Source organism: Pan paniscus, chromosome 1 (assembly GCF_029289425.2).
Source record: "Pan paniscus chromosome 1, NHGRI_mPanPan1-v2.0_pri, whole genome shotgun sequence".
Lineage (NCBI taxonomy): Eukaryota > Metazoa > Chordata > Mammalia > Primates > Hominidae > Pan > Pan paniscus.
Window position 1 is genome coordinate 57,413,118 of NC_073249.2, and position 21,079 is coordinate 57,434,196.

The 21,079-nt window shown below is 32.2% G+C and overlaps 1 protein-coding gene across 1 annotated transcript in view; it reads right to left on the bottom strand.

The window, feature by feature from the left end:
* Window positions 1-3,944: 3,944 nt before the first annotated feature.
* RGS21 (regulator of G protein signaling 21) overlaps window positions 3,945-21,079 on the bottom strand; it is a 50,186-nt gene continuing 33,051 nt past the window's right edge. The window contains exons 4-5 of the mRNA XM_057301869.2: window positions 19,026-19,192; window positions 3,945-5,311 (exon numbers count right to left, since the gene is read on the bottom strand). Of these exons, the coding sequence (XP_057157852.1) occupies window positions 5,108-5,311; window positions 19,026-19,192 (371 nt within the window). The 3' untranslated portion in view covers window positions 3,945-5,107. The remainder of the gene's footprint in view (window positions 5,312-19,025; window positions 19,193-21,079) is intronic.

Genomic DNA, 21,079 nt, shown 5'->3' on the forward strand with positions numbered 1-21,079 from the left:
TAGCCTATTTTTTAAAGTTATTGATTTAGAAAATAGATCTTCTGATTTGATTAACACTGATTTCATTTTATGTTTTTCTGAGGCTTTAATCCTTTTTGAAATGGAGATATTATGAAATGTAACTTATATAGACTTAAAAATAGCCAGGTGATATATGCCATTAACACTTTCAAAAAACAGAAATTTAAATAGAAACAGAGTCCATTAAGTAAATATATGTGTATATTCATATATGCATGTAACCTTAGATTTTTCAACAAAGTTCTAAATTTACTTTAAGCTAGTATGTAATAATACTACTTAATTTCCACTGGCTTCTACCACTTAAAAGCCATTTTCCCAGATGTAGTTTCTATATTATTTAGTTTAAAACACAGTTAAGACTCATGGATTGAAATTTCAATCAATCTTTAACCTTCTAGTGTTAGGGTTTATTTACTCTTTTAAAAGACTGCTTCTAGGTTAAAAACAAACAAACGTGCAAAGGAATCTAGAGAATCACTGGACAGCAAACAATACTTTAAAAGAAAATTTTTAGCAGGTCAGTCATAACTCCAACAGTTTAAATCTCCCTCACAGTGTTCTTGGTCTTTCACATTGGATTATGGTATGTTGTCCTAAAAGATTCATATTCAGATATTAAACGTTACTTTGAGTGATTAATAATACATTTATTTTTTTTCTACCAAGTAATAGGCATTTTCTTTGTCTTTTCCTCATAATATGTAAGAAAAAACTGTTATAACTTTGAATTCATGATTATATCTTTGGGGTAAACATGATATATTTGGAAAGTGCAATAAAAACAACAATTTAAAGGTATCATGACCAAAATATTTACTTCTTTAAAGCTAAAACTGACACTATAAAAATAAGATATTTTAACTAAAATCTGTAAGAAGTAAACACAATAGTATTTAATATAATTTTAAAAATTTAACTTTTTTCTTATTAGTTTTTAAAAAGAGCCAGCTATTTATTATATTTTATCTCTAAGCCATCATCATTTATAACATTAATGATCTAAATATTACAGCTTATTTTCCTAAATGCACATAAGAAATAAAAGTATTAAAACAAATAACTCAAATCATATTCATAAGGAATTAATTGCTTTAAAATCCTTATTTGTGAAAACAAATAAATGAAATTATGTTTTAAGTGAAACTTCCAGGAATAATTAAACAATCATCACCTAAGAAAACAATGTGCATTGAATAAAGCAATTTTTTTCTTAGAAATACTCATAGCTGACTTTATTCTAGATATAACAAAAATCATAAATACTCAATGGCTACCTAATAATCTGATTAAACTTCATTGGACATATATATATATATAAATATTTTTTTTTCTTTTCCACATATCTAGCTCTGTTTTTGCTTCTTAAAAGAAAAAGAAAGGCTAATGTGATTTCTTAAAAAAAATGCATTTTTAAGTAAATGTTATTTTCCCCACTTTCTGTTATACTTGGAAACACACTAATATATGTTCATTTATTATTAGAATTAATCATACATATTTCAACACACTCTATAAGTAGTATTTATACAGAACATATAAAAATTTCTCCAAAATAGCATAGCCTAGGTAAATAAGTTATCACTTAATATTCATTCCTGTTCGTTGCCCATTAAAATGCAGTGGCAAATCTGACAAAACAATAAGAGGAAGCTAGCCTGTGTGACTCTTTATTCATATAATAATTGATTACTGCTGTGACAACATCCCACCTTTTTCACAGTTGTGAAATGAATTCACTTTAAATTAATTGGCATCACCATGAAATAAATTACCTGGCCATGTGGTTGGGAAGCAAATCAGACCCACATTTGATATAATTGGGGTGAAACTGTTATATAGGGATTGTGTGAGTGAAAACTAAAGATATAATTTTTACATAGGAAATAAATGTGCAGAGACTAGCGATACTGAGACCAACTTGTCTGGTTTTGTTTTTAAGGAGAATTTTCTGTTTTTAGAATAAATTTCTTAAGTTTTCCAATAATTATTTATTTATGTTAGGCATAGCCTACATGATTGGGAATATTGGCTAATTATCTTCCATATAGACAAAGAAAAGAAAGTTCAATCTAAATTTCAAGTCTAGGATAATGAACCTAAACTTTTCTTGAAATTGAAAACCTAGACCATTTTCCAAAATTATGGCCCAGAATGCTACTATGGTATAAAAGGCCAGGTTGATACTAAGCTTCGTTAGAAGGGATATTGGAAAAGAAACTGAAAACACTTTTTTTCTCTCCTTTTATTATATCAATATGTGCTTTCATCAACAATATCCTGAGTACACATAGTTGCTACACCACACAGAATTTTAAAAACTGTAGAGCAAAGTAACCAAAACAATGAAAGTGGGTAGAATGAGTTCTACATATAGACAGACTGAAGAAAAACCCAAGAAATAAAAGCAAATTTGGGAAGGTAAAGTTGGAGACGAGATTATGTTTGTAATGCCCTAAAGATTTTAGATTTTTACAATATAGTATTAGAAAAAAGTTTGATTATATCTTGAGGCAGAAATAGATCCTTTCTGGGCAAATATAAGAAACTACATATAAACTTAAAAGAATCATTATGGATGGAATTATTAATACTTGAAATACAAATAAATTCAAAAGGATTTTAGATAAATTCGTGGATTATAGCTCCATAATTCATTGTTAAAAAGGTAAGATTAACTTAGAAATATATCATTTTACTTCTTTAGGTCTGACTAGTGGAGGGCAAGCAGAAATTTCATTAAAACACATTCTGTGGAAACTATCAGAAAGCAGAAAGCACTGTGCTTGGAAAAATCTTACAATATGAAGGTCATTTCAATTTAAATATCTTGTAATTGTATTAATGTTTTACTGCTTACCTTAGTTTTTAATGTTAGCACCTCATTTCTTAAAGTTGATAGAAACATTTTTAGGAAATGGCATTAAACAATCATTGAATATTTAAACACATTTTCAGGAATGTTAATGTTGTTATTCATTTCTTGCAAATTAATTTTTTTTACTTAAAATTTCATCCATAAAATTACTCATCGATAACTGATGAAATAAAATAACATATGGCATGAAAGAGACCACGTGTGTAAGATGTACATCTGATATTTTATTAAAAATCCTGACTGGTAAGTGTTCAAAAACCTGCAATTGTTTTCTTTTCTTTTATTTAATCAGAATACCTAGAATTGTCACTTAGGGCGGGAGTGAGTTGAGGAGGTAGGTATTGTTATTGAGGGTCTTTGGCTGGGATCCTATTAGAGGTCATTTAACATCCAATTTTCAACAAGCCATTTTGACACCAGCCGTATTTTTTTAGGTACTATCAAGCACCTACTGTTTCTAGGTAGTGAAAGTTTAATTTGTGTCTTCTTTCACATCATTAGAGAAAACTTGAGAGGCAATCATTAAATATAAAGTCTTGCTCTATAGTAACGAGAAAGAAGTTGCAAACTGACTGTAAAGAGAAAATTGAAATACCTGATGAAAGGGATTGTGTCTGGGTATTTGAGGATTAGTTGGAATTTAGATTCCAGACCTCAGAACAGTTCTTAATTGGAGAGAGGACTACACTGTTCTGTCAGAGTAGGGAGCCCACGTGGGAAAAGCACTGCTCTGACCAGCTTGGTCACTTACTAGCCTTGTGATCTGAGGAAATAACTGAGATTTTTTTCTTTTCATATCTAAAAGTGGGAAGTGATTTTAATTTCTAAGATTCCTTTTATCTTTAAAAGTCTATTTCTTCTCCGAGAATAATTTGAAGTTTCCCATTTAAATAGAGACTAAATTAAGGTTGGAATCTCTACAATATATGTTAAAAAGTGTAGCTATTTTCCACTAAGTGCACCTTAAGGCACATTGAATGCTTCACAACCAATTTCTATTTATGCCTTCTTTTAAAGAATTTGCAAATGTACAGGGAATATTCCATTTGCATATGTTTAAATGTTTATTTTTCATGATGAAGGGAAGACAAAATTTTGTCTATCAAATGAGTAGTTTGTGAAAACATAAAATAAGCCATGCTATTTTTCCTCCATTTTTTAATGTTCAAACAATCTAAAAGTAGAAATATCAATGCAGATAAATAAATCTGTGCAAAGAAAATGGAAACGTGGGAGATCTGTTGAATCTTTACAGCTTCTCATATTGAAATGAAATTGTTCGTATTTATCACAGGATATTTACATATAGAATGAAACAATTTTAGGAACATCTCAAAATAAATGCATTTAAAAATTGTTTGGGTTTTATAAACAAGTATCAGTGCTGAAGGAGTGAATAGATACTTCCCCACAATTGAGTAGATAATGTTGCAAATTCTTAAATTTTATGACTTGCTATATACTTCATCTTATAAGGATTTATCCATGCTCCTTAGTCTTCCACTTTCTTTTATATTTCTGTTAACATAAGAAAATCAGTATTCCCCACCCTTGAGGCCTTTTCATACATAACTCATCACATTTTATATGTGATGCCATTGAATTGAGCCAAGTGATACATTTTGAAAAACTTTGGTCCATGGTGCATTCAAGACATACATATAAATGCGTATACATTCCTGTGATTTAAAAAAAATAATTTGAGAGGCGTAGCCGTTTTCATAACCACATTATTAGAAATAGTTGGAAAGAAATGGCAGAAAAATCAGTTAAATATATTAAATGAAGGCTTGTATTTTGGTTCAGAAATTCTCTTTTTACAAAAGTGAGATTTTTTTGAATAAAGCAATGGTATTTAAAATTGTGTATATGATGCTCAAAAGTGTTTCATTCTGCCACGTGAAGATATGTATAATTCCTTACATTATAATATAATAAGAATATTCAGTTTTGGTTTAAGACTATATTGTATCTCTATAAACTTTCTTTGTACTCCCCCAGTAGGAGATTAAATAGCTGGTAAAGCAAATACATTCTAAACAACTGAGTTAGAAATTCAGGCTTGATGTATAAAACGTTATTCATCTGTTTGGGTAAAAAATGTTTTCTAAATCCTAAAAACAAAACAAAAGACAATGCATCATGCTTGTATATTTAAAATTTTGTAGCCCTGAAGTATAGTGATTAATTAGTTAACTTTTACCTTCCTCACAAAAAAGGGAGCCATTTTTTATGATTTGGAACCTGTTGGCTATTTACCAGTTTTTTATAAATCTCTGACTTCAGAAATCGAGGGAAAGAATCCTTGGCCATGAGACAATAGATTAATTTCTGAGCCTCATCAAAGCATTTGAGTGTTGGTTCAGCAATATTCTTTGAGATGAGGTCTCTGGTACTGAAGTCAATGTTAATCTGTGGAAAATAAGGTTGCATATCATTGAATTAGTTTAATCAAAGAATGTATAGTTTATACATATATATTATTTAAAATTCTTTCTAAACACAAAGCAAATCTGATGCAAAACAGCAGAAAGTTCATGTATTCATTTTCTAGAATGAGAATACATGCTTGGTTTAATTATTTTTCTTCCATGCTTGAGAGGGGTAGCATTGACAGGAAACAGTGGTAAAACCTTATTTTGAGATTTATTTTAAAGAAGGCAAAGTGAAAAAGCAAGCAAGATATTTTATGACTTTACATTTTTTTCACCTACCTTTTCTTTTCTAACACTTTGAACTGAGTACATAAAATGTAATTTTCCTAGGCAGAACTGTTTCTAGAATTTATTAGGTTTGAATATACCAACTCATTCCCATTCTCCATATTTTCCTTTGTTCCTCACAACACTGCTTTTCTTTCTAATTTGTGTTTCTTTTTATTTGATAAATGGATCAAATAACATCCCCTCTTTAGTGATTCTCATCTCTCCCACAGAACATATATCTACATATAATCTCCCTGTTTCTTTATCATTACCACACATAGGCATTTCCAGCGAGTTCTAATGGAGATCTATTATATTGAAACACACCATTCACCTGCAAATATGTAAAATGCTCCAAACCTTCTTGTGGAGATACTAAGATCCTCACATATTCCAGGATGTATTTTGAGAAGCAGAAAAGTTTATATCCAAATTATCTAACTTAAACTGAAAATAGTTATGAAGTTCAAAGAGCTTTTTTTTTTTTTTTTTTTTTTTTTTGAGATGCACTTTTGCTCTTGTCGCCCAGGCTGGAGTGCAATGGCACAATCTAGGCTCACTGCAACCTTTGCCTTCCAAATTCAAGCGATTCTCCTGCCTTAGCCTCCCTAGTAGCTGGGATTACAGGTGTGCTCCACCATGCCTGGCTAATTTTTGTATTATTAGTAGTAGAGACGGGGTTTCACCATGTTGGCCAGGCTGGTCTTGAACTCCTGACCTCAGATGACCTGCCTGCCTCGGCCTCCCACAGTGCTGGGATTATAGGGATGAGCCACCGTACCTGGCCTCAAAAGAGATTTTAATCTTAAAATTAAAAGCTCACCATAGGCGGGTTCTGTATCTGTCTTATTCATCATTCTATTTTCTAGCACTTAGCAGAATACCTACCACATAATAGTCAATCAATAAATATTTGTTAAATGGAATTTAAATGTCCCTTGGAAAAATGCAGGAGATGGTAAAAATGTTAGAATTTTGGAGTCTGGAACTATAAATGACAATTTATGGTGCACTAAATTGAGGTTAAACAATAGGCACAGACACCTGCAATCAAATTCCTCCTCAGCTACTTACTTGCTGTTTGCATGAGTGAAGCAGTTTCTATAATTTCCTTTAATTTTCAATTTCCATAGTGTAAAAGAGAATAGTAGTAGCACCTATCTTAAAATGTTTTCAGGATTAAATGACACAAGAATACCAAACTATTTTAATATTATTATTCTAGGAAGAAAATAATAAAAAAAGTAATTTGAAAAGAATCATCAAAAGGCCACTACTTGCTCATAGATCTTTCCTTTCCTTTGGGACTTCAGCTACTCATGATCCCAGAATATACTTCCACTTTTCTTCCTTTGATTACCTTCTTGAGTCCCTCATCAAAGTTCCAGAACAAGTGCCAAAATAATCTTAAAGGCCTGAAAATCTGGAATCAGTTGTCCATTTATTATACCAGAAGATGGTGCAGGGCAGTGGAAACACTTGGGGATCCTTTTCAAGTCTGTCCTCTAACACTTACGGCTTTGGTGACCTTGGGTGAGTTAGCTTAATATTTCTGAGTTTCTGCTTCTTCAGTGTTAAGCTGCTGATAGTTTTTGACCCAGTGATATAAGAATTAAAGCAGGATGATCCATATATTTATTATTTCACAAAAAAATTTGAGTGTCTGTTATGTACAAGATGCTGCTGTATTTGGGGAAACAAAACCAACAACTAAATAAATGTTTTAGATTTAAAGTTGAAAGATAAGAAGAAGATGGTGCTCTAAGAATCTGGGGAAAAACACTTAGGGCAGAAAAAATAAACAAATAAACACAGAGTCCCTAATGCAAGAAAAAAATTATTAGATTCTAAAGAGCCACTACACCTTGAGAGCCAGAGTGTAGGGTGTAAGCAAGGAATTTTTGTTATAATATTGTAAAAGGAGATCCAGGCCAGGTCTTGTAGAGCTTATGTGCTGTGTTCAGGACTTATTTTCCTGCTAGAAGCAATAGAAAGATACTGAAAGGTTTTGTGCAGTTAAGTGGCACGATAACTTATATAATGAACATATACAGTGTCTGCCTCATAGTGGGAATCAATAGTGGCTATTATCAAGATCTTGTAGTGGTTTTTAAACATCTACTATAGTCTGTTTCATAAACTTATCTGGTGTTGTGGGAATATGAGAATATATGTAGCCTGTTTCTTCAATTAACTATATTGTTAAGTCTTTAACAGCATCATCTGTGATTTGTTTAACTTTATATTTCCCCTAGTGGTTAAGCAGAGGAACCTAACCTGTTTAGACACTCATCAAGGGAGTTTTTTGCTGACAGCATGGCCAAAGTGTGCCTGCCAAACAGTGCTAGCTTATTATTATTATTGTTGTTGTTGTAACTGAACACCTATAATAATTCCTCTTTTCCTACTTAAAAAGTCCAAAGCCATGATTTTGGCATTCATGGCCTTCACAATGTAATACCTACTTACACATTTCTTCTCTTTTATGTGTGCCCTGTATTCCCATCAAGCTAGACAATTCCACTTACATTTCTTGTATATTTTTAGTTTTAAACATTTCTCACAATATCTCAATCAAACTGAAAGTCACTCCTTTTATCCTAAGTCTTTCACAAGTCTTTTTGTCTTTAAATTTAACTAACACCTAGCATTGAAGTTTATGTGTGGATTTTTTTTTCTTTCTGATCTGTTAAGGGATTTTGCATTGCTAAGATGATATTTACATTTTGAACATCCTTTAGTATGCCTTGCACACTGTAAGAACTCAATAAATACATGTATAAGCAGTGAAAAAATGGTTCTATACTTGTTCAAAATCATGTTTAAATTTTAGAGAGAACTCTTCAATTTCAACATAATAATGCTGATTAATATTATTACTGAAATATATTAACCTTGTACTTCTGACTTATGCTCGTCATTTTTCTGATTTGCCTATTTTCCTACCAAGGAACTGCCAGCATCAGCAATTGGTAGCTAAGTGATGAGCAGGTTTACTGTTCTCAGGAGATCATCAGTAGTCTTTTAAAGCTGTGTCTTGGCAATTCAGCTTAATGTCAGTGACAAAACATCACACCTCCATGTTCGTGTAAATGTAATTATATTTCTTAAAGTTGTTCAAGCTAGAAACATAGGAATTGTCTCTGACACCTGTTTTTTCTCTGATCACTTATGTTGTGTGTTTGTGCGTGTGCACATGCACATATGCGTGTAAATTCTCTTTTTTATTTTCTAATTTCACAATGGTCTTTTTCATTCTCACTCTTATTTTTCCAGCTTAGGGCTTTATAACCAACATTTTCCCTAAGTTATGGAATTTATCATTTATCTGATACCTCTTTTTACAGTATCTTTCCCTTCTGAACACAATAAATAATATTACTAAATCAGTTTTACCACAATATAACTTTTATCATATAAAAATTCAGCTGAAAACCCATTATTTTCTAAAACATAAAAGTTAAACATCTCACTGTGGCATTTGAGATTCTTCACACCCTGACTTTAATATGTTATTTTGAAATCAACTTCTACTTTTTCCTATTGATATACATAAACTGGACTACTCTCTGTTCCCAAAGTGAATATTTTACCTAAAACTTTTGTTTACACTGTTCCACCACCTAAAATTCCTTTTGCCCTCATAATTATATCCTGTACAGATTGTCTTCCACCTTTATCATTTACCTTAAGTTGAATATCCTCTGAGAAGCCTTCCTTGTTCACAGAAAGAAAGTCACTATAATTTCCTTTTTATTATATTCAATTTTGGTTTAAAAATCTCCAGAAAATTGGCCGGGCATGGTGGCTCATGCCTGTAATCCCAGCTCTTTGGGAGGCTAAGGTGGGCGGATCACCTGAAGCCAGGAGTTAAAGACCAGCCAGATCCAACATGGTGGAACCCCATCTATACTAAAAATACAAAAATTAGCCAGGCGTGGTGGTGGGTATCTGTAATCCCAGCTACTCAGGAGGCTGAGGCAGGAGAATTGCTTGAACCCAGGAGTTGGAGGTTGCAGTCAGCCGTGATCATGTCACTGCACTCCAGCCTAGGCGACAGAGCGAGACTCCATCAAAAAAAAGGAAAATAAAATTCCGGAATTGATTTTTTAAACAGATTTGAATGCAAAAGCTTCTGATAATGTTAAATATTCAATGTGATTATCAGAGAAAGATTTGTCACTACAGATGGATTCAATAGTTCATGAAGTGGAATTAAGCTGTCTTTAATTTACTATCTTCTCTCTATTTCTTTTACTAATTTTTTATTCTCCACAGGTCTTTGAAAAATATAAGCAGAGCATATATATATTCTCCAAGTTCTGCCTCAAGTCTTTTCTTTCTAGACTTTTTCCTTAGTGATTTTGTCTTCTCCCATGGCAAAGTATTTTGAACAATAACATCAACTCTAAAATAATCATAAGGATATTTCAAGATGATTATTTTAACTGTAAATAATATGTTATTTTAATTAAACATTAGTACTGATGTGCTAAGTCTTCATATGTCTACTTTATGCTAAATATCACACACCCATATAAGATGGATAATATTATCCTCTTTTGGTGGCGGAGGGGAGAATCTTAACATATTTTGGAAAGCTATCTACTTTATTTTTAGTAATTTTTTCAATTTATTTATTTGGAGTATTTATGGAGTAGGTGCTTAGGAACTGTGCTAGGATTTGAAGATAAAAGATGATTAAGGTAAAAAGTCAATCAAGAAATCAGATTTTGAAAAAGTAACCCAAAAGAAAAAAATTGCTTCCCTAAGGAAAAGCTTTCTGAAGGAAATGAAATTTTAAGCTGGTTTTTCAAGTAGTATTATGACTATGAAATATTAAAAAGGAGACTTGCACATGCAATGGTAAACTGGAAGAAGCCCTGTGGGTTTTGAGAAGAAAGATAAATCACAAAAGGCATAAAGGTGCCAAACCATGTAGGACATTATAGATCTTGTTAAGGACTTCTTTACTTATTCTGAGGCCAATGAGGAGAATTTTAAGTCAGGGACTAATGTAACCACATGTTTGAAAAAGCATCGCTGGCTCCCATGTGGTGTAATAGCTGGCTGTGGGTGAAGGAAAGAAAAATTAGGATACCACACCAGGAGATCAGGAGGACAATTGATGGTGAATTAGGTTTGGCAACATCACAGAGAATAAAGGGAAGTGCATAGATTTCAAAGCTATTCAGAAAGTAGAATGAATGGGACTTGTGATTGAATAGTTATGAGCTAGGGCAAGGGAGAACATCTTTTTAAGAATAGCTGGATATTAGAAATAGTCTAAAGAAAGAGATGACAGAAAATGCTGATGGATTGAATATAGGGTATATGAGAAAGAGAAGAACCAAGGGATGACTACAAATTATTTAGCCAGAATAGTGGAAGAACAGAGTAGTTATTAACAGAGATAGAGAGAACTTGGGTTGGAGAAAGCTTTGGGCAGGAAATCAGAACTCAGATTTAAATTTGTTAAGTTTGAGATTCCCTTTAAAAGCCATAGAACTAGAAGAGATCATCAGGAGAGTGAGTGGAAGCAGAAAATAGATGAGGAGTGTCTCTTCTCATTATAATACATTTTGGATTATGAGTAGGAACAGGAAAAGAAATGGTGAAAGGGCAATCAGTAGGGGAGAAAGAAATCCAGTCCTAGAAGTCAATTTAAGATATTTCCATTAAGAGGGAGTCATATGTTTTGTTAAATGCCCCTAGAAGTCAATTCTGGTGATGTATGGAACTATGCTATCAAGAGTGCCTTATCTTTCCTTTTCAACTCCCTTGAAATTTTAGTAAGATAGATATATATATCTTACTAAATAATATATATAACTTACTATGTGTATATATATATATATAGAGAGAGAGAGTTACATATAGAGTTATATATAACTGTCTCTCTATATATAACTCTGAAATATTAAAGAGGAGACTTGCACATGGACTGGTAAACAGGAATATATATATATATACACACACACACATATAAACATATATATACATACACATAGATACATATTTCTTCCTTTAATAGAGTCACTCCTTGGGACATGTCTGTGAACTGCACTCCCAACTTGGCACTCCTCTCAAATGTGATTTTTGTTTGTATTCTACCAGAAGATACTTGGATACAGTTCTATCTCTAAAAGTAAGACAGATGAAATATTGAGTTCAAAGTATACTGAAGGTGGGACTCCATCAGGAGGTGACACTCTAGAAACTCATACTTGCCATTTGCATGTTGAAGGCACTCCTGAGTTGCTTGGAAGCTACAGAGAAGCTTAGACTTCGCTGAGCATCTCAAACTATGAACTGCAGAGTGTGGGCTGAACATTATATCAATTAACCAAAAAAAAACAGTGCCACATGTATTTTATTTACTGACATAAATAGCTACTTGTATTGTTTGTATGGATACCCTTTGGTTTCAATGACTTTCAATATTATGTTTGTGAAACATAATATTTTATTTGCTTATTTTTCAAAAGGTCATAAATTATCTTAGATTTCTGAAACCACTACACTGCCAATCTTGGAAAACAAGACACAGGATTGTGGTTCTTAGAAAATGACAGCTGAGATGTCATCACAACCATTTAGAGGCTTTTAAATCCTGTCAGTTTTGAAAAGGTCTTGACACAACTGACATTGACAACAATCCATTGCATTAAAATGACTGCTTTGTGAATGATGTTTCAGGTAGTTGTGTAAAACAATTTTATTATGAAGACCCAGGATATTTTAATACGCATGTGATTTTTGTTAACTGAAAGCAATGCAAACCAAATTTATTTTCTCTACACCAGCAGTCTTAAATTCTTTTGGCTTTCAATAAATTACTTTAGCAGAAAGAATACATTTTAAAGTGTACCTGTTGGCTCTCTTGTGACCGTAATCTGTGCTTTATGTATTTTTACATAATTTGAATGAAAAGTTTTCAACTGTGCTCTCACATTCAAATTAGATAGCCTTTCCTCATTTAGAATGTATAGTGTAGCAGGAGACTGTCATTATGCAAAGGGTGTGTGCATGCATAAGTAAAACGCCTTACAAAAATGGAGCCGGCAGCATCTTAGACCTCATTCACAGCCGAGCTTAAAAATTACTATTCAAATTAAGGCCATCTATAATCATATTTTTGGTTACCTAATTCTTTTAATCACCACTAACACCTCAAGTATTACTTCATTTTGGCATCATTAAAAGCAAATGAATATCCTAAAATATATTCTCAAAGGTGGCTATTAAAGTTGAATACAACAAAGTTTGTAACATCTAGAAGGAATTCATCCCTGCATAGACTGTATCCTTTTGTTGTCATTGGCTTTGGAGGCAGAAATAGATGATACAAGGTGGGAGGTAAGATTAACACCTTAAATTGGGAAAGAGAAATGAGAGAAATATAATTCAAAACCATCCTGATTAATTAGACAAGTAGTCAAAGCAAAGATAGAACTGAATAGAAACCAGATGCTTCTCCGATTTCTGTGGTGATAAAGGAGATGACACATATGAAATCATAACGTGTACGGATGGCTAAAAATAGATATACAAAAGCTACAGCTACACTGGAGCAGCTGAAATGGAATCAGATTGACCTGTTTCCATCACCAATCCCAACATGCTAAACTAAGATCATTTTAAGTGGCACAGAGACACAGAAGTGTAAAGAACACCTGAGCCTTTTGTTTTTGAGTTGAAATGCAGAAATTATTTTTTGAAGCACAGAATGATTCTGCAGATTATTAGAAGAAATACTTCTGACACTTTTTTCCTTCTAATGTCATATTTGAATCTAGGCTTCATAGTCTAAGAAATTACACAAATTAGAGAGAATATGAGAAGAGAAATAAAACTGTTGATAGGAAGATATATTGTATGTGACTAGATAATTTTATGCTTCTGCTTTTATCATAAACATCAAGTATCCCAGGCTATGTCATAAACACTTCAAATTAGTGGTAGATCTAGGGGAAGAAATTTGAAACTTAAAAGTATGGGCTGAAGACCTCCCTCTCCATGGATCTTAATGACTGCAGGGCTCATCATTTTATCTCTAAGCCTCAGTTTTTCACCTTAAAATGTGAATGAATGTAATACTTCCCTAAGAGAGTGAACGTGATGACCAAATGAGATAATCCATGTAAAATCTCTGTACAGATATTATAGTTTCTTTAGCTCTCCTTTTCTCTTTCTCTCTCCCTGCCTCTTTCTGTGTCTCCCTTTCTTCTTTTGAAGGAGAGCTCTTTAAGAAGGAATGAATAAAAATGTGGAAATCATTGGGATCCAGAAGGTGCAGTTAACCTCAATTTATACTTGAACACACACAATACTAGGCTTCTTTCACTGCTGGACCAGTCTTCTAGGCACTGGCTAGTCCTTTGCTTGGCTCTTCTTCCTCTTCCTCTCCTATCCTTCTCTCTTCCCATCTTGTCTTGTTTCCCTCTATAGTCAAATTTCTGGTCAAAGCTTACCAGTTACTTCTTCGAAATACATTCCCTGATCCTCTAGACTTGGATTTTCCTGTTGCAAACTACCATCTCACCTTATATTTCCTTGTTAGGACACTCATGGAAGTTTATTATAATTATTATTTTTTATGTGGTGTCTTTCTACCAGAGTATGGGGAAGGATCTACTCAGGGACCATGACTGTCTTTTTCTTAGTTGCACCAGCATAATGCTTAGCAGATAGTAAGTATTCAAGTATTGATTAATGAACAAAAACCTAGAAAATTAACAAATAAGCAAGCACATTATATCCAGAGATGATTCTGTAGTTGGGGGAGCACTGTTGGCTAACAGTCACTAGTAGGGCAGAAATAAGCTACTCAAAATAACATCAACATATAGAGGAAGTGGCATTTAAAAATGCAAAGAAAAAATACGAATATAAAATGCAGATTACAAATTGGCATCACAGTAATAGGATAAAATGCTTCTAGATGCCTATTTTCATGGGCTTTTCTCTGTCAACAACTCATATATCTGTTTCTTCCCCCAAGACTCAGTTTAAAACTATCCTTATTTATAATGAAGGTCTTATCTCAATATGCTGCTGTCTTACTGGTATTTAATCATCATATCCTTCCAGGTAGCATAAAAATAATTTCATCTTTGTTTTGCACTTAATCATTTGTTGCTTTGCCATTTTCTCTAGTTCTATACACTTTATTTTTTAACCCAACTATATTGAAAAGTTCTTTAGAGTCAAACTAAAGTTTCTATTTATTTTCTTACATTTCGTTATCGAGAGCTGCCTAACACAGCAACACATTGTGTTATACTTACGTGTTTATTATCTGTTTTCCTGCCTAAACTGAGCTGCTCTTCCATGGAAGGATTTTATCTTATAAGGATGTGACTAGGCACAGAATAAAAAACATTTATTGATGTGAAAGATAATGTGACTCAATAAGCAACATTGTGCTGCATCACAAATAAAAGTAAGAAGCCAAACACAAATATTAAAAAATGTCCTGCACAGACCCGTGAAGATGTACTCTCGTTTATGACTATAATTTCTTCTTTGTTTTATGAGATACAGTGTCCTCACATTTGGTAGATACATTAAAGAATTAAACATTTTCTGCTGTTTTTTGACTTAAAAAACTACCAATGTGTTTTTTCCTGGATTGTTGACAGTGTGAAATTGAATTTATATAATTTTTAAATGTTACACCATGATATGATTTGATACTATAATTCTAATTTCATAGAATGACAATCAACATTAAAAATTTCTCTTTAATGACATATTTTTCATCCTCTATGACTTTCTTTTCAATATAGAGGAATGATGACATAAATATAATATATATTTTAAATATGTTAATTTCTTAGCTGAATATGAAAATATTATTAATATTTTTCAAATATTATTTTCTCAAAGTTAAGTAATATTTTCTTGAAAATTCAATAATCTGAAATTAGCAATCCAAGCTGAAGCAAAAATAAGTACAAGTTTAAGAATTTTTTTCTTTGCCACTCCCACATTATTAGTATGTACAAAGTAGAGATACTTTAAAAATATCTATTTCTCTAATAATTTTCTTATTTTCAAGTCACTTAGTCAAAATACTTGGGTCATTTTTTTTTTCTGCTATATTTTCTCCTGAAGCCATCTAGGTAAAATTTACTCAATGAGCAACTGTTTTTATTTGGACCTGGCAATTTGCAAACCCATTTTTATAATAAGTGTTCACATTTCCACTTCTCTCAAGTCTTAACATTGTTTATCTACATATGTTCTTAGAAATAAGCTAAGGGTTGTTTCAATAGTTAGTTTCAATAGCACTTATCGTGACTTGTTTAAAGAAAGAAAGGAATTAACATTCCTTAAAAACCATTCTGCATGATGTAAACCCTAGACACACTATCTCATGTATCATTCTCGTTTTTCGTATGTAAATGTATCATTATACTTTTTCAGATGAGGAAACTGAGGCAGAGAGATAAATAGCTTATGACAGAATTACACAAGTGAGGGATCAGGATTTGAACCCAGGTCTAGATAGCTCCAAACTTTAGTTTTTCTGCTACATCATACTAACACCCTGTTAATTTGGGAACCAGAGAGAATGTAACACTTTAAAGGAGAGGACATAAAATCCAGCTGAAATTATCATCTCTCATAGAGACCTGAAAGTTCAATATATAGTCTTTCCTATTAGAGTAGGAAACTGATACCCATTAGTAATGTCAATTTATAGTCAGGGATAATTTAGTAAGTTTCATATAGTTTAATTGTAAATTGCCCAATTGCATCAGTAAATAATTATTAAGTCATGTTAGCAATGAAATAGGTGAAATAAAGATATAAAACTTTGAAAAGAAAGTAAATGGGATATAATAGGCATATGAGTAACATGACCTTGTTGTTCTTTATTTTACCAAGGAAACTGGTTATAATTTAGATTCTTTATAAGAGTCTGTTATATAACTACAGAGTAATATAGAATATAGAAAAACTGAGAATATCCTCATATACATCTCATTCTTGATTTAATTTTCCACTTGTGCAAATCATATTTTCCAACCATCTCAAATATGTCACCGAGTCTTGTCAAGTCTGCCTACTGAGTATATCTAGAATACATTCCATCATTTCTTTATCTCCACTGCTGCCTACCTATCCAACCTCATCCCCAAGTCCTCTACTCACATTAGCAATATCAATATGCCTGCAATTTCTGGAAAATGCTAGGGAGCTTTATGCAATGGTGCTCTCAGTGCTGGAATAGTGTTTCTTCATTCGTTCTTTTCATAAAATATGACTCATTTTTCATGTGTGAACCACACCGCAAATCTAACTTTAACTCTCCAGGTAGATTAAATCACTCTTTCCTACCGTGCTAATAGTGAACTTTAAATGAAGCTTTATTATTATATCACCTATTGTGTATTTGACTAGTTTTATTATGTGTCAGTCTCTTCTTTCACTCGGTAACTTCACTGTGGGAACAGATACTCAAAAAATCAGTTTAATGAATAAACATACTAATAGTATCACTATAACACATAACTGATGAACTATAGAGAAATACCTTGAAGATTGCAATTGGTGTAATATATAACAAGCAAACTTCCTTTAGTAATTTGAATAGGAAACAACTAATAGAAAATGATAGGAAACAGAATAAGTATTTCATATATATATGTATATATAAACATAGGGTATATATATTTATACTTGCATATTTTCAGTTAATTTGGTAATATCTAATAGCATTTTTAGAGACACTTCAAGGAAATACTATAATTTATTACTTGGAATGCAGCCATCAATTTAATTATATTTTGTTTTATCAAAATTAATTAGATGTACAATCTATAAAAAGCTGTGAAGTTTTATATCCCAAAATAATAGCTACACTATTTAGTTAAATTATTACAGTATAAATTAATTTTGGAAGAAAAGGTTAGGAAAATAAATAAAACTATTTTATCAAAATTGATGGTTTATTATGTATTATAACCTTAAATTCAGCTATAATTAAAAGATGACATTTTGTGTTACAAGATTTTTCACACACAATGTTTCAAAATATTATCCTAAAGCAACTACTATTAATTAGATGAATTCATAAAGGAGGAAAAATATGACTTTCAGACCAATATAACAATGAGTAGGATATCTTTAGGGTTAATTTCAAAGCAAAATGACACATCAATCAACCTTACAAATCTTACATGCAACATTTTCAATTTTCCAGAATTATTTATTGATTCTTAGATGATGACTTGGAAATAAATGTTGAAATAGCTCTACAGGAGTTAAAGTGCTTTTTCCATCCCCATGAATTCCAGGCCATGCTTCAGTGGTTCACGTGACTATTAATGTTATACTAGACTAATATATGCTGCAGTAATTAATGTCTATCTAAAACTTGAACTATTAGTAATATGGTAACTAACTTTATGTCTCATATTTTCTGAAAGTGTTTGCATTTCATCTAGTCTATCTTTTTTTCCTATAAGTACAACCATCCTCTCATACCATGAATCCTCGTTTTGGATCAGAATACATAGTAACTGTCACTTATAAAGATGTCAGCATTTCACCTCTGTATGAAAGATGATTGGTAATAGTAGTTGGTTTGGTACTAGTAGTTTAATGGAGCTTCCTGTTTGTAGGTTACTTATACATTAACGCTCTTTGTTTATGTAATATATTCAGCAAGAAATCCAAAGCAGTTTACAAATGTAAATTGCTTAAACTTTACAGTTAAAATTTTAAAATGATTTGAAGATGATTATGGTTTTGGCTCTGGAAATTAAATCAACTACAAATGAGATATTCCACATATAAAACACGTTTGGGGGGCTATTATCAGAGTCATTGCAGGTTTCTCCCCAAGGCTCTTTCTAGTTTCCTGATCTTTAAGCAGCACAGGTGAGTCCTGATCACTTGATACAGAGCCCCACATCTTTGGCTCAATTTTACCATCAAAGAAATAAAGGCAAGCAACATATTAATTTGTTTCAATTAATCCCCACACATTACTTTGTTTTTAAATATTCAAGAATGCTATCCATATTGACTTTGTCTAATTCCTAGTTTAGCAAAATAAAAACAAGAAACTACACTGGAAATTCAACAGCATTTTGAAGTAGGATTTATATTGGGTTGATTTTAGCGCCGTTTGAGATATTAGACGTTATTTTTCAAGGGCCTGAGTATTGTTCCAAAGAGACAGAAATATTAGTCATACCTAGCCCATAATAAGTGTTGAAAAATACTTACTGAATCATTGAAAAAAAAGAGAGTCATCTTAAGGAATTTCTCTTGGAATCTACTGACATTTTCTATTTAAACACATACTGAGAATTTGATTATCTTTTAGATGGATTTAAGGTCTTCTAATTGGGAGCAGATCTGCTACAGGATGACTCTTCACTGTTCTGAGGTAGTTCACTCACCTCTTTAGGTGCATCAGCTTCAATGAATTCAGAATAAATCATCTTGGCTTTGGAAGCAATTTTGTCTGCATTTTTCGTTTTCTTAAAGTCTTCACAGGCAAGCCAGAACTCAACATTTTCTTCACTAAACTCTGATTTTAGAAATATTCGAAAAGCATCTAGACCAGCTATGAAATATATGAGAAAAAGTTTTGTATAATAGCATACAGAGTAGTAATATGACCAAAATGAGTACATTGTATATTATGAGCATTTACTGGATATTCAGTGGCAAATATTGATCATTGCATCCAAATGTAATGTATGTTTTAGTTGCTAACTCTAGAAAACTTTATTTTCAATCAGTAATTGTTAACATATATATAGAGCATATATATAACACATATATAGCACATATATGTTATATATGCTATATATGTGTTATGTATATTATATATGTTATATATGTGTTATATATGCTATATAGCATATATATTATATGCATTATATATGCTATATATAGCATATATATTATATGTGTTATATATATGTTATATATATAGCATATATATTTCTACAATTAGCTTCATTAACAAAGAAAACCTGTACTTTTTTCTTTCTGTATTTGAGAAATCTAGAAATTATGTTTAGGAGATCTTGATGGTAGTTACTTCACAGGAAGCCCCACGGATTTTGCTTTTAAGATTTATTGCACTACGCTCAGGTCAAATTAATTATGTTATACTCAATTCAGGGTAAGAATATCTTTGTTGCTGTAAGTTGGTGCAGAAACAAAGTCTGATGCTAAAGTGTTAAATTGTATTGGTTTGGGCTTAAAGCAAAGAAGGAAGAGCTAGCATTTATTAGTTTTGGATAAATATATAGGCCAACTCGATCTCAAAACCAAGAAAGTAACTGGCAACATATTTGATGTGAATGCTTCTCCCCTTTATGTGGCGATAAGCAACTTTAATTCCATAAGGTAAATACAAATACATAGGGTTTTTCTCCGATGTTGCCTTAAGGAAAACATTGATGCTTCCCATTCTCCCTTGTAGTACCTGTTTACAGTGTTTTCCTCCTCCTCCCAGGTATTATCCTTAGCATGTACTTCTCCAGAAACTTTAGATCCGAAACTGCAATGGACTCACTTATTCACAGGCATGTTTACTTTCACTTCATCATGATATGCTCTTTTAAATGTAATAACAACACACAGGGCTTGCAGTCGGTGATTTCCATGAGTCTCACTTCTTTCCCTTATCTTACTTTCAGTCAAATTTACAGTTATATCCCTTGCTCCTAAAGATATTTGATATTGTGACCACTTGTTTAGACCTTTCCTTCTCTATTTTCCTCATCAAAATGGGCCAGGAAACATTTTTCTTTGGCATACCCAGAGCTTATGTGAGAAGGTAAGTGCCTCTAGTTAGACAACAGGTCAGAAAGATCATTATCACATTCCCACTGTGGACAAAACTAAACCAATACATTTAGGTCATGTTATTCAGTGTCACAGTTTGCACCCTTTTGCTGGCTGTCTCTATTTTTGAGAATGTATATCTCTGAGGAGTAAAACATGCCAGCACTTTTTCCACTCAGAGAAATTTGCCTTCCAAAACGTTGGTGGTTTTCTCCTCCACCTGCCAGGGAGGCCCCCTTTGCATGTGCTCCAAGCAGCTGCTCCTTTCCTGCAGGCGGAGAGAGTTAATCCTTCAAGTTCCAAAGTACAGGAGGAATAAGTTTATGGAAAAGCAGGGGATAGGCAAAATTGGCTACAGAAATAGAAAACAATAAGAGAAAAGTGAATGAAAAGAGGTTTAAGTCTGTTGTTTATGGGTTGCTGCCTGCAGAATGCAAAAGTGAAGTTTATAGAAATAAAATAGAAAAGGACTTCCTGGAGCAGAATTAAAGTGTCTAAAAACACTGGATTAAAATAGATTTAACAGATTTTTTTTAAAGTTATTTGAAATAAGTTTGCAATAACAAGTCATTGCAAAAGGTTATCAGGTACCAATTAAAATTCTTGGTTGAAATACTGGAGAGTGTGGATGCAGTTAATATATGAGCACTAT